We start from the raw sequence: 13366 nt of genomic DNA on the forward strand, positions 1-13366 counted from the left end.
CTCACGGCTGCAAGCCTGAGTCAGGTGCTGCTGGAACCAGGACTTTCCATGCCTGGGCTCCCTGAATTCTCTCAACCACCCTGGCAAGGGGATACTAGTATCCTTCCGTTTTTACAAATAGGGACACCCAAGCTCAGAGAGGGTAAGTCCCCGCTCTGAGGTCACACAGCTGGCATTCAAACTGAGCGGGATTTGAAGCCAAGCTCCGAGCTCTTCACCACTGTCTCCTTGGAGATCACTGAGCCAGAGGCTGCCCCACCTTCTTGCTGGGCCTACCCAGGTGGTCTGCCCCCAGCCCTTTCAGCACAAAAGGTGGTGATGTTGGAAACCATCACTCACCCTCCACCCGCCTCAGCTCAGAGTGTGGTGCTTGCAAACAAATGCCTGGTACTTAGTAGGTGCCCCACCGGCTCCCACCTGCACCCTGAGTTATTGTGGGTAGAGGAAGGACCACACTGAGAACCTCTCAGCTCGTGGACCCTGTGTGGAATAAGGTTGTTGTAAGGATTTAGTTAGATGATGTGTTCAGTTATTCATTCAACAAACAAACAAACATGTACTGAGCTCCTGTCAGGTACTGCTCTAGCTTACCTGCTCAGATGATGTCACCAGGAGCGGAAAGCCATTTCCATTATGTGCCCACTGTGTTCCAGGCACTGTGTGGGGCACTCAAGGTTTATTTGATTCTTGGAATCAGCCTACATGCTATATTTCACAGAGAAAGTAGGCTTAGAGCGTTAGGTTCCTACTGAAATGTGGAAATGCTGGCCCATGTACCACCTAAATAGCATTGTGTATCAACGCAGCTATGCACACCTCCCTTGGGTGATGCCCCCACTTAATGTTTCCCATGCTTCGTTTCCCCTCTTCTTCCCTGCCACTCCCACAGCAAACTTCAGTCCTCGACTCAAGTGCCCTAAAGACCCGGGTGCAGCTCAGCAAGAGAAGCCGCCGCCGGGCTCCCATCTCCCACTCCCTCCGGCGCAGCCGAGTCAGCGAGTCGGAGAGCAGGTCTCCTTTGGAGGAGGAGGCCAACAGCACGTGGATGTTCAAGGACTCCACAGGTATGCCCCCTCTCCTCCACAGGTAGCACATTGGATAGCAGGAAGGTTTTAGGTTAAACCCTGGAAGAGCTTTCTGACTTTGAAGGCTGTGGGGTATTAGAACACAGTAACATAGGAAACTGTGGTTTCTTATTACACCAAGCTTATTAGAAACTAGGTAAAACATTTTTTTGAGGATGATATATTAGTTGGGGCTCCACAGGGTGCAAGGAACTGAGACACCTTAATAGGATTTCACTATTTATGCTGTTATCCTTATTAAATTCACCCTTATCCTCTCTTCAGGTTTGTTTGCTGGTCTTTTTCTAGATTCTCAAGTTGAAAGATCAGTTCATTTATTGTCAGTCTTTTGGGGTTTCTAATAAATTATTTAAGGCTATACATTTTCCTCTAAGGACTTCTTTGGCCACATTCCACATCAAACCTTGAGCTGAATCCTAAAGAACAGATAGGAATTAGCCAGGGAAGGGTATTCCAGGTGGAAATATCAACAGGATCAAAGGGGCAGAGGTGTGGAAAGAACATTCCGTGGGCGTGGCGGGGGCAGGGGCGGGTCGTCTCTCTAAGCGGTTCAGTGCTTCCCAAGCCAGAAATAGCAGGAATCAAGCTACAAAGCCGGGGCCAGTTCGTGGAGAGTTGTGATTCCTTGCTAAGGAGTTAGACTTGATCTGTAGATGGAGAGCCATGGAAGAGTTTTAAGGAGAAGCAAAATCTCAGAATGGAGGCTGCCAGTGACTTCAGTACGCTTTTCTTTGCAACAGAGGAGAAATCCCCCAGGAAGGAAGAGTCAGATGAGGAGGAGAAGACGCCCAGAGCTGAGAGGACGCCCATCAGCCGACCCCAGAGGATGCCCGTGTTTCCAGGCATGGACCCGGCAGCGCTGAAGGTACCAGACGGCATGCCCAGAGCTACGCTTACCTGTGGCAGCAAAACAGACAGGCCCGTGTTTCTCACCCTCCTCCCTCCTCCCTTCCCTCTCTCCTTCCTTGCATCCCTCCCTTCCTCCCTTCCTGTCTTCCTCCCTCTCTGTCTAATTTTTGAAATAGTTGAAGATTCATGAGAAGTTGCAAAAATAGTATGAGAGACTTCCCGTGTACCCCTCCTCACCCAGCTTCCCCCAGTGCTAAAGCATCCCATGGCCGTGGTGCATTACCAAGACCAGGACGTCGGCCTTGGCCCGGTGCTATGAGCAATACTACTGACTTACTTGGTTTTCTCCAGTAATCCTGTGTTTCTGAATCTCCACCTTCTTTCTTTAGCCCCCACACGTGCTGCTCAGTACAGTCTTCCAGCTAAGCATCTATGTGCTCATCTGTAAAGGGGATTAAAAGTCCACCTTAGGCATCAGGCCCAGTGCTGGATGTCTGGGAAACAGGAGTGAACTAGCCCAGGCTTCTGTTCTTGAGGAATCTGGTGTGCTAGGGGTGGGAGGCACATAAAATGATTACTTTGATTCCAAACAATGTGAGAAGTCAGCATTGGAGCCATGTTAATCTGTCTTAAATAGCACTGCAATCCCAGTTGGGGAATCCTGAGGGCAGGGCTGGGCTGTCTCCCCACCCTCAGCTCCACCGAGCATCTCACAGGTCCTGAGAGGCAGCGGTACTTAATGCAAGCGAGAGAGGGGCCTCTTTTATCCCCAGGCACCACGTGCTTGCAAACTCGCTTTATGTCCCCAGCAACCCTAAAAAAGGTAGCTCTTTACTCCCATTTTACTGAAGAAGAAATCAAGACAAAGAAGCCTAGGTTGTTTGTGGAATTTCTCAACCCCACCCTCCGTGTGGCCAGGGAGCCTCCTGTTAGGGGCTGTGAACTTGCCACTCCTTCAGTAGATGGCGGCTTGGCTTTTCATGTCATTTCTGGCAAGAATACAAAGTTGATAAACAGCGGATGCGTACTTGCCCCTGTCATTCATTTTACAGGCCTTCAAAGCATAAATGTCTTGCAGCAACTGTCCTGGGCCAGAGGTTTTCTGACTTCTTTTTTGAAGCATTGGAACAAAGCCTGCCTTACAGGGCGGCCTAACACAGGGGGCAGAGAAAGGCCCTGCTTACAGGAGGGAGCAGAGGCCCTAGGGAGGCTGCCGGGCTTTTTCTCGAAAGAGCCCTGGAGTTGGAATTGGGCAGACCTAGGACGAATCCTGGTTGTGGAAAACCATGTGACTTTGGGCCAACTGCTCAACCTTTGACCTTTAGGCTACTCCTCTGTAAAAGAGAGAAAGCCAGTCTTCACCCTGGAAACGTGTGTCATATAACTTACACCTGGTGGAGTCCAGTCGCTGAATGCCCAGTGCACAGAAGCTGCCAGGCCGACGATGGTGATGACCGCTGTTGCCGGGGGCTCTGCCAGCGTTGACTCGGAGACAGATGCCACCTGCCACCATCATACCCCCCCAGCCCCCAAAGGAATTCTGGGCACACCATTCCAAGTCATCCCATTCCCTGTGTGCCCTCCGAAAATGGTGGGAATCCACCCTGCGTTTTCCCTGTGCAAATCTGATAGTCAGAAACCTCACTTATTCATATTCACAGGAGCAAAGAGCTTAAAAGAGCTGGACCTCAGCTGTAAGATGCATCTCTTGTCTCCACCTCAGGGTTCTCAGGAAACTAAAGGAGATGGAGCGACCTGTGATGAGGACGCCACACATGGCGGCTTTTCAGCCAAAGATAATGTGATCGTGTGGGTGTTTCACGGTTGTTTGACCAAACCACGGTTGTTGTGGTCAAGGGTGGCCTCTTGGACTACAAGCCTGACCTCTGATTTTTCTTGGCCTCCATGGCCAGGCAGCATCTCCCCCACCCCTGAGTCTGCTGCCTGGGTCCGTTCAGATGCTGGGAGCCCTGCTGTCGCCATGCAGTGACAGTGCCGTAGGATGGGACCCTTCCCCAGACCAAGGGCGGGTTACAGACTCCACCCCTGTCTTCTCTTCCCAGGCTCAGCTGCACAAGAGGCCAGAGATGGACAGTCCCAGCGATACCCCCAGCTGGGCCCCACAGCCCAAGACCCCCAAGTCCCCCTTCCAGCCCGGGGTGCTGGGCAGTCGCGTGCTGCCCCCCAGCGTGGAGAAGGACGAACGGTGAGAGTGTTGCTAACACAGAAAAGTCAGGGATTGTGCATGATGCTGTTGTTGTAATGTGAGAGCCATGATAGAGCAGGGGCAGCCAATGATAGCCCACAGGCCAAATTCAGCCCACTGTCTGTGTTTGTAAATAAAGTTTTATTGGCACACAGCCATCGTTTAAGGATTGTCTGTGGCTGCTTTCCTGATGCAACTGCAGACCTGACACGTTGGCACAGACACCCTATAACCTGCAAAGTCAAAAATACTTACTGTCTGACCCCGATGATAGAGGAAGGCAGAAGAAGAGTTCAGAACCCAGACTTGAGGAGGACGGGTGTGGAGAAGGCTTCCAAGAGGAGGGGGTGCCCAATCTGCATCATGACAGACAAGAGAGGTGGCCAAAGTCACAGCACATGCAAAGGTCCAGGGGCCTCGTAGAACTGGGTGCTGTAGGCTGTGCATGTTATTGGAGCACAGAGTGGGCCGTGGGAAGCAGGAAAGCAAGAGGATGAGAGAGAGAGACAGGCTGAGGCAGAGATGGTACCTGTCTTGCTCTGCGGATGCCAGAATTGCTCTGGAGTCAGCTGAGGGCACCAGTGTTTCTCCAGGGCTGGAGGGACCCCCAGACCAGGAGGCCTGGTTTTGAGCCTCCACCATCAGGCAAGCCTTGCTTGGGGTACTCAGACCCCTGTCTGCCCAGGGGACCTCTCCTTCCTCACAGACCCCCACCCCACCGCCAGCCAGGTCAGCAATGTCCCTGAGCCTCCGGGACTGTGGAGTCTGGAGCTTTCTCTGAGATCAACAGAAGTAAGATCTTGTGTGTACATGTGTTTGATTATAAAAGTAATACATGCTCACCTTGGGAATTGTAGAAAATATAAAATGAATATAAAGCAGGAAAGAAAATCAGCCATGATGTGATACCCCGCCCCCCCGCCAGAAGACTACCATAGTGACATTTGGGCCTTTCTCCTTCCATTCTTTTTAAATGTAGTCGAGATGACAACATAAAATATATATAGCTTCTTTTCCGGTTTCATGTGACGATTCTCCCATAGCCATTAAAGTCTTCATAAGCATGATTTCTTTTTCTTTAAAAAATTTTCAGATGTTTTTGTTTGACTTCACTGTTTTTGTTAAAATGATGTGTTCTCATTACAAGCCATTCTGAGAAACAGAGAAAAATACGTAAAGAAGAAAGTAAAAAATAAGACACTCGAAAATGTTATCGTTCGGTTGGTGATGACTCAAGTGTATTCGCTTTGAGAAAATTCATTGAGCTGTGCACTTGTGAGCTGAGTGACCTCTGGATGTGTGTTCTTCAATTTTTAAAAAAAGTTAAAACAAATCGTACCTCCCCCCAATAATTATTGTTATTATTCGGTAAACATAAGATCGATCTATCTATCTGTGTCTTACAGGCATTGTTTTAGTCAGGGTTCTCTAAAGAAACATAACAGTAGTATGTATACACAGGGAGAGAGAGAGAAGGATTTATTTTAAGGAATTGTTTTTCACGATTGTGGACACTGACAAGTCCAGATTCTGCAGGGTAGACAGGCAGGTTGCAGACCTGACGAGGAGCTGGTGTTGCAGTTCAAGTCCCAAAGGCAGTATCTTGGTAGAATTCCCTCTTCTTCCGGGGAGGTTGGTCTTTTTCAATTAAGGCCTTCGACTGATTGGATGAGGCCCACCCATGTTATGGAGGGTAATCTGCTTTATTCAGAGACAACTGGTTTAAATATTAATCTCATCTAAAAAATAAAATAAAATACCTTCACAGAAATAGCTAGTATAATGTTTGACCAAACAGCTGGGCACTGTGGCCTAGCCAAGTGGACACACAGAATTAACCCTTATGGGCATGTACCTGGGTAGAGAGACGGAAGGATGGATGGATATTTGGGTGGCAGATGGATGGATGGAAATAATTTTATGTAAGCATGACTTTCTGCTGCAGATTATTTCACAGAATGGATGTACCATGATTTATCTAACATTCTTCATTTCGGAGCACTTTGGTTAATTCCTGTTTCAGTCATGTCGACATGGGCATCTTTGCTGCCTGCGAGTGTGGCTCAGCCCCCACCCACACGGCGGCAGGAGAATTGGGTCCCCCAGGGAGTCCTCGGTCAGGCTCACACTTGACCCCCACTGCCTTTGTGGTTTCAGATCGGAAGAGCCCTCTCCCCAGTGGCTAAAGGAGCTGAAATCCAAGAAGAGGCAAAGCTTGTATGAAAACCAAGCTTGAGCAGGTATGAGGGGCTCTGGAGGGGAGACCCGGACAGAGCCTGCAAGCTGAGGAGCAGGGGACTTGGGCCGGGAGGCCAAGGCTCAGAGACTTGGGATGCTGTACCCTGGAAAAGAGAAGGGAAAACGTGGTTGAGGGTGTTTGGGGTTCCCGTAAAGAGGGTGGCAATGATCTGCTTCTTCTTAGGGAAAAAAAAACACAGTTGGACGGCCTGAGGTGGGTGGAAAGGGCATGGATGGACTCTGATCTCACGCCCTTGGCCAGCCCTTCTCACTGCATCTCAGGCCCCCTTTATAAACTGAACGGGCGGGACAGCTTAATCTGAAATGTCCCCAGTTTCTACATTCCTGTACAACCTGTATAATTAAAAATTAATTTGAAAAAAAAAGAAATTAAAAAATCGAACGATTAGATATGCCCTGGTGTGGGCCCCAAATGATTTAACTTCCTGAACTTTAGTTTGCCCATCTGTAAAATGGGGTAGAAGCACCCGTGTTGCCGAGCGGTCCAGAGGGCTCCCTGAGAATGGACCGGAAGTCCCTGGGGGAGGAACACATAGCTCTTGCTCCGTCAGAGTCAGCTCTGCTCTGAGCAGCATAGGAGACCCACCACCCGTTCTCCACACACCTGAAATCCAGAAAGCCCGCAAAACGAAGCACCTCCATCCCTTATTTAGTGACAAAACCTGACCTGCATGGATAAAATACTATTTAGACTCTGTTTTCCCCATTTCATATGAACATCCATACATAATACTGCAGGCGTATTACGTGCTTAATGATGGGGGTGCTGCATAACGTACGTATTATACGTTACATGATATTTACATATAAGCATATATATGTCTGTATATATGTATCTAACAAACTCAAAATTTCTGAATTCCCCAATAAATCTATGCTCTAGGATTTCAGATAAGGGATCAGAGCCTGTGTTTATTTGGTGCTCAGTGCTGTACCCACGATATCTCACTTAAGCTTCCGGCCATCCATTTGAGGACACCACCGACGCTGGCACCCTGACCTGACCCTAAATTTCACGTTCATTCCATCATATCCAGCCGCCTGCCACCTTCCCCATCCCACCCCTCAAAAAGAAAAGTCGTCTTTCCTGGCCTGTAGCTTGTGGGGTGGCTGCCTTGGGGAGCACCAGAAAAGTGTTTAGGGCTCAATGATGGGGAGAAATGGCGTCTCTTGTTCCCCCTGCTGACACCAGGACTGTCCCTTCCTCTCCAGACAGGGGCCACTGCCACATCTAATGAACAAGCCTTAACTGTCAGTACCCGAAGACGAGGTCCCGCTGCTGCCGTTGCTTCCTGCACACACCTGGGCCCTTCCGGTCGGTCGGTCTGTCGGTCGGGTGGAGAAGGCTGCCCAATGCCCCTCCTCACCACAGGCTCTCCCGGACGGATGGGGCAGGAAGGCTCACCCTCCACGAGCACGTGCTCTGTCTCCCCGGACAGCACTTCAGGCTGGGAAAGAAGCCAGGCGGCCCAGAAATGTCCATGCTGGTGGTTTGGTTTGGTTTTGTTTAATGTAAAAATGTGCATTTCTACCCATTTTAAACCCCTGCAGCAGCTCCAGGAATATGGATGTAAGGCTGGACCGTCTCCCCTGGGTTCTGAGTCGTGAAAGCGCCTGTTTCCCCCTGACCCCCACCCAGGGCTGGTCTTTTTTTGGAAGGACATTTCCAAGGAAGATGAAACCATACATTTCCTGCTGTAACTGTGGTCCCAGCAGTACCACCGGGTTGGGGGCTTTGATCGCTCCTTTGGCGAATTCCTTCTCCCGCTCGAAGAATCAGCAGTTCTGATCTTTAAACACACCTGCCCTCATTCTTTCAAGTGTATTTATCCTCCCGGTGGGGCTGTGTGCAGAGCTTGCCTGTTCCATTGTACATCACGTTTTGTTTGCTTTAGAAGGTGATAAAGCAATAATCCAGCCAACTTTCTTTGAAATTTGATATGTATATATGTTTTTATGTTAAAGAACAGGAGGAGAGGCGTGTGAATAGTTTGCGTGAAGTATCCAATCATCTCAGGTTATCTTATCCCTATCCCAAGCTTTTTAAAACTCCTGATTGTCACCCTGGTGTACACTTTCCTGGTTCCTATTCATCCGAGCTCTGATTTCTGTAGGGTGACCTTTGTCCCTTGGCCTCAAGGTTCAAAAACCTGCAGCCCAAATGGCAGTGCCTTTCCCTCCCAAACATCAGACCCACCCGAGAGGCTTTTGCTCCGAAGTCCCTTTCTGAGCACAACCTGAGCTGCTGGCATAAAAGATCTATTCCCAGTTGGTCTCAGGACAAACGATGAATGAGGGGTCCTTTTTGTTTCTTCTCACCTCTTCTTCCTACCCAACCTCCCCCCAATTCTACCTGACCAGGTGCTTTTTCTAGGTCCAAATGCAGGAAGGGAGGGTCTTGCTGAAAGCCCTTCTCTGGAGGGGAGTCCCCCCGACCCCCAGCCCAGGAACTCTGGACAGACTTGCTAGACGCTAGGTAACCAAGTATAGGCTTGCCTTGCCTCTTTTTTTTCTTGGCAACTCTAAGCTCATTCCCAGGAATCTCCAAGACCTCTGGGGTCTCCAGTCGTGGCTACTCTGCCCTTGTTTTTGGAAATCCTCCACACCAGCCTCCTCCACCCCTTGAGCCCAAGGCCCCAGCAGTCATCCCAGGGATAGCCGGCCCACCGCCGTGTCTGGAGTTGCCATAAACTTTGTGCCAACCTCGCCCAGGAGACACCCATGTGTGAGAGAGATGCGTGGGCAGTTCACAGGGCAGCCTGTGTTGCTGAGGGGCACTGGGCCTGAGCTTCCTAATGGATCTTTGCTCAGCAGTGGACTTCCCAAGAGGTGAAAATCTCTCCTAATAAATCCATCCTTTGCAAATGGTGTCAAAACCTGCTTCCCTTCTCCGTGGCCACCCCTCCTTCAGTCTCTGTTTGTCTCCTCAGCTCTTCCTCCCTTATCTCCCTTTACCACCTCTTCCCTCTCTTGGGTATGGCAGGATGGAGCCCAATCCCGTCCCTGCAGGTTAAGACAAACACCCGGGCCCGAGAGGGGCTGTGGTTCAGCACCGCGGACAGCGACCGAGGTGGGGGTGAGAGGCCCTCCCTCCCTGAGTCCTGTTGGCTGGGCGGTGGTTGGAGCCCATCTCCCGGGCAACCTTGTGCATCTGGAAACCTCATGCATGTGTGTCTGGAGATCTGGTCCTGCTCCATCACAGTTTGTATTCTCTTCATTCCCTGAGCCTGTGGTCAGTCCGCTCTCTCTGGCCATTTGGGGATTTAATCCTTTGAGGAACCGCGTCAGTTGATTTTCCTTTCTTACTCTTCAGAGACCCAGCTCATGTTTCATTTCAGTTTTGAGGTAGTGTCCAGGTCAGTAGGTCCTCTAGACACTCCCAGTGTGCTGTGACCCTGACGTCTTTTCTCGCCTGCTGTCTTTCTTTGCCTTTCTCAAGGTGGAAAGGCCCCTTGGTACCATCTTAGGCAGTAGGAAGCCACTTGCTCTGTCCGGTCAGTATAGTGATACTCACCGTGCGAAACTCTCAGTCTTGAATTAGTCATGTTTCATCCCATGTATACCCAACAGGAAAGAAAAACACTTGAAAACAAGATTGACCTGGAGGTCTTCTGCCTAACCTCCCACACCTGGATTGGAAATAAAAATCCATTTAATTCCTTGGTGATGAGGACATACAAAGTCCACCCCTTGACACTGACTACAGCAGCTTCATCCCTCACCGCTGAGCAGTCAGTCACGGTGGGTCAGGAGCGGCCTACGCAGTGCAGCTCCCGTCAGCCCCGGCTCCTGCGACGATCAGTACAATGCAGTTCGCAGCAACTGACGCTTAGAGCCTTTGCAGACAGCCAGGCAAACGGGTTATCTATTTCTCCTCTTTCTAAGCCAGATGAGCTCTTGGGGGCTAAGCAAGGGGTTGTATGGTAGTTTCTTGAGTTTGCCTGGAGCCACCTTTGGAAATCTGTCTCCTTTTAAACTAACTTAATATGCCTTAATCATTTGTATGCAATCAGGTCACCCGCCCTCATCCAGCCCTCCTCCCCTGGGCCTTTGGCTTGCTTTAAATGAGAGTTTTATACAGAATGCATCAAAAATAAGATGGATAGATAGGTGATTTTTTAAATTATACTCTCTCTCTCTCTCACACTCTCTCTCTCCCCCTCCATCCCCCCACACCCTCTTTGCACATCAGCATTTTGAGAGCTGGTCTTTTGATAAGTCCATATCTTTTTCCCCTCCAGTAGATCCCCTTCTTCATGGTCTCTTGCCTAATGTAACAGAAGCCTTTGGCCTGTAAAATTCCATGGTGAGGGCTCAAAAATCAGTGTTGTGGAGAACCTCTCAGTACCACCAGAGAAACTCCAGTGGAAGAGAAGCCTCACTAAACCCCAGTGGAGTTTAGAGTGTTGGGGGCCTTGAGTGATGCTGCCCTGATGGCCTCATGTTGTCTGGGGTTCGGGGAAAGGACAATCAGATGGGGAGGTTTTGCAGGGGACAAGCAAAGTCATGTACTTTCAGACAAATGTGTTTTCCCTTGTGCTTCCCAGGAAGAAGTGAGGCCAACTCTAGGTATCGGAATAGAGCTGAGCCTGAGGTCTTCAACCTTAGGGGCTGTGCAGGGGATTTGGAAAAACCTTAGGCATGATCTCCCTGAAGGAGACCTCAGCTGCTCCCACCCGACGCTGACAGCTGCCTTGTCCATTTACATTTTTCATCACGGTACCCCCAGACTGCCCCAGGAGCTAGGCGTCGTTACAAAGCTAAAAACCCACAGATGTGTCATTGGATCACCTCCAAAACAAAATGCTTGCTTAAAGGTGACGTGGGCCTGCGTGGAAGACAGCGTCGCGCCCAAGGAGAGGACTCTCAAGCCAGCCACTCCCTCTCTCCTCCTCCATCCCTGTGGTTCCTCCCACACAGCACTGTCCCTTAATACAGGAAGCTAGATGACGGTTGTCTTTGTGTAAACTCGCATTTCAGGGTGAGGTCTGCAGGGAGGTGGGAGAAAAACTCTATCCACCGGGAATTGCGCCGCCTCCAATTTATGCCGTGGCGAGTCATACAGTAATGGAGAATCCTTCTATAGCCTCCGACTGTGCCTTTCCTCCTCCAACATGTGATAAAACAGGAAAGCAAAAAAAAAGCCCCATGGCATCGTGATTCCATGGAGTAGGAGGGAGCCACTTAAGGGAGAGGGGACCTGCCCCACATCTGGAAGGGGGTCCACCTTGGGCCCCACCCCCTTAGGGAGTGATGGATCTGAGCCCTGGGCTGAGAAGCTGCCAGGAGTTACCCTGTTGGAATTCTGGGCAAATCGAGGGTCTGGAAACATAGAACCTCATAGAAAACCGGTAGGCATGAATGTGCTGAGTCTTGGTCTGTATCTCCTTTGGCCCCCATCACCCCTCTAGAGATTTCTTTCTTTTGTCTAGGTTGGTTCCTGCAGGGAGGGGGCCAGAAAACCAGGTACCTGGAAAGTCAGCCTGAGATTTCCAGCAAGGTAACCTCCCAGGCGCTCACTGCTCACCTCCCAGCATCTCCCTAAACGGCCGCCCTCACACCTGGCGCCGCACCATCTCCCATGAATCAGCCTGGCACCATTTTAACAGTCTCCGGCGGCGTCACACCTGCTAAAAAAAACAACGTGACGCCGTCGTCTAAAGAATGAGCTCATTCCACATAGCCTTATAGATCCTGTAAATACGGGGCTCACGAAAGTCATCTGTTGTGTTACTGAAGATATTTTGTACTGTGTTGTTCCCTAAATCATACCAACGTCCTACAAGTCCTGCACTTCCCAGATGGTTATGAGCCTCAAAATGCTTTGCAAGGTGGAGGGGGGAGTGGAAATATATATACGTACGCTATGTATTTTCCTAACCTTTCTTCTGGGTCCCTTCCTCCGATATTTGAGTCACGATCGAAAAGGAACTCAAGTCCTGTGTGCGAGAAAGTTGAAGCGTCCTGCCAGTTGGTGTCCTTGCAGTTGCCTTATGAATTCACAGGCTCCAGGAGTTCTGAACAGAAGGTGGTCGACCGGCACTTTATCCAGTCCCAGAAATGATCTCTAATCGTGTGACTGAGAATTCATCTAGAGAAACCTATATTTTTAACATCAAAACAAACGGGACTTCCCGGACCTCACAGAGTATTGGATGTCTACCAGTGCTTTTCTATTTTGTAACTGTAAAGAGGTTTCATACGCACAGCAGAGCAGTTGGGAATCTGGTCGACTGCCCTAAAACAAAATGACCTTTGCATGTACAAAGACGTTGCATTCAGACTCTGAAAGCAGCAAATAAAGCTTTGACGCGAGCTGCACTGGAGACGTCAGCGTGTCGGTGTGTGAATGAATGGACTCCCCCATGCATGCATGCCTGTCCCCAGCTGAGTCAGCCTCTCCGCTGCGGCGAGCTGGGGGTCAGACGGAGGGAGGGCGCAGCAGGGGTCCTGGGAAAGGGGGCCGATGGAGAAAAGCAGGATCTCCATTCGACGTGGGGTTGGGTCCTCATTCTGCCTCCTCCTGGCTGTGGGGTGTCTCTGAACCCCCATGGTTCTCCAGAATGGGGGTGGTGACAGCGATAATAGTGGGCAAAAGTTAAAGGCGGTGGCTCTCAGCTGGGTGGATTGTGTCCCCCGCACGACATCTGGCAATGACAGGAGATGTTGTTTTAGTGATCACAAGGAGGGAAGGGAGATGCTACTGGCATCTAGTGGGTGGAGGCCAGGGATGCCGCTTAGCATTGTATACTGTGCAGGACAGCCGTCACACCCCATCACACAGAATGATCCGGCCCCAGATGGCAATAGGGCCAGGATTGAGAACTCTAGGTTAAAGAAATGCGGCCCAGGAGATCTGGGCATATAGTAGGTCTTCAGGATCCTAAAGGAACTGATGGGCATTGGGGAGTCAGGCCTGATAGGCTGTCGCACCTCTGTCTTCCCCCTTATATCCCCAGCAGCTGGC

At 50.2% G+C, this 13366-nt stretch overlaps 1 protein-coding gene across 5 annotated transcripts in view; it reads left to right on the forward strand.

Moving 5' to 3' along the window:
- The window catches only part of KIAA1671 (KIAA1671 ortholog), a 185698-nt gene extending 172978 nt beyond the window's left edge, over positions 1-12720 (forward strand). For 4 of the 5 annotated variants that reach the window (XM_060028257.1, XM_060028259.1, XM_060028262.1 and 1 more), the window contains 5 exons: positions 890-1064; positions 1826-1950; positions 3998-4140; positions 6298-6380; positions 7612-12720. In XM_060028257.1, coding sequence (XP_059884240.1) covers positions 890-1064; positions 1826-1950; positions 3998-4140; positions 6298-6376 — 522 coding nt within the window. In that variant the 3' untranslated portion in view covers positions 6377-6380; positions 7612-12720. The remainder of the gene's footprint in view (positions 1-889; positions 1065-1825; positions 1951-3997; positions 4141-6297; positions 6381-7611) is intronic. The other variant, XM_060028258.1, reaches the window with a different exon arrangement.
- Positions 12721-13366: the final 646 nt, after the last annotated feature.

This window comes from Delphinus delphis, chromosome 13 (genome assembly GCF_949987515.2).
Source record: "Delphinus delphis chromosome 13, mDelDel1.2, whole genome shotgun sequence".
Lineage (NCBI taxonomy): Eukaryota > Metazoa > Chordata > Mammalia > Artiodactyla > Delphinidae > Delphinus > Delphinus delphis.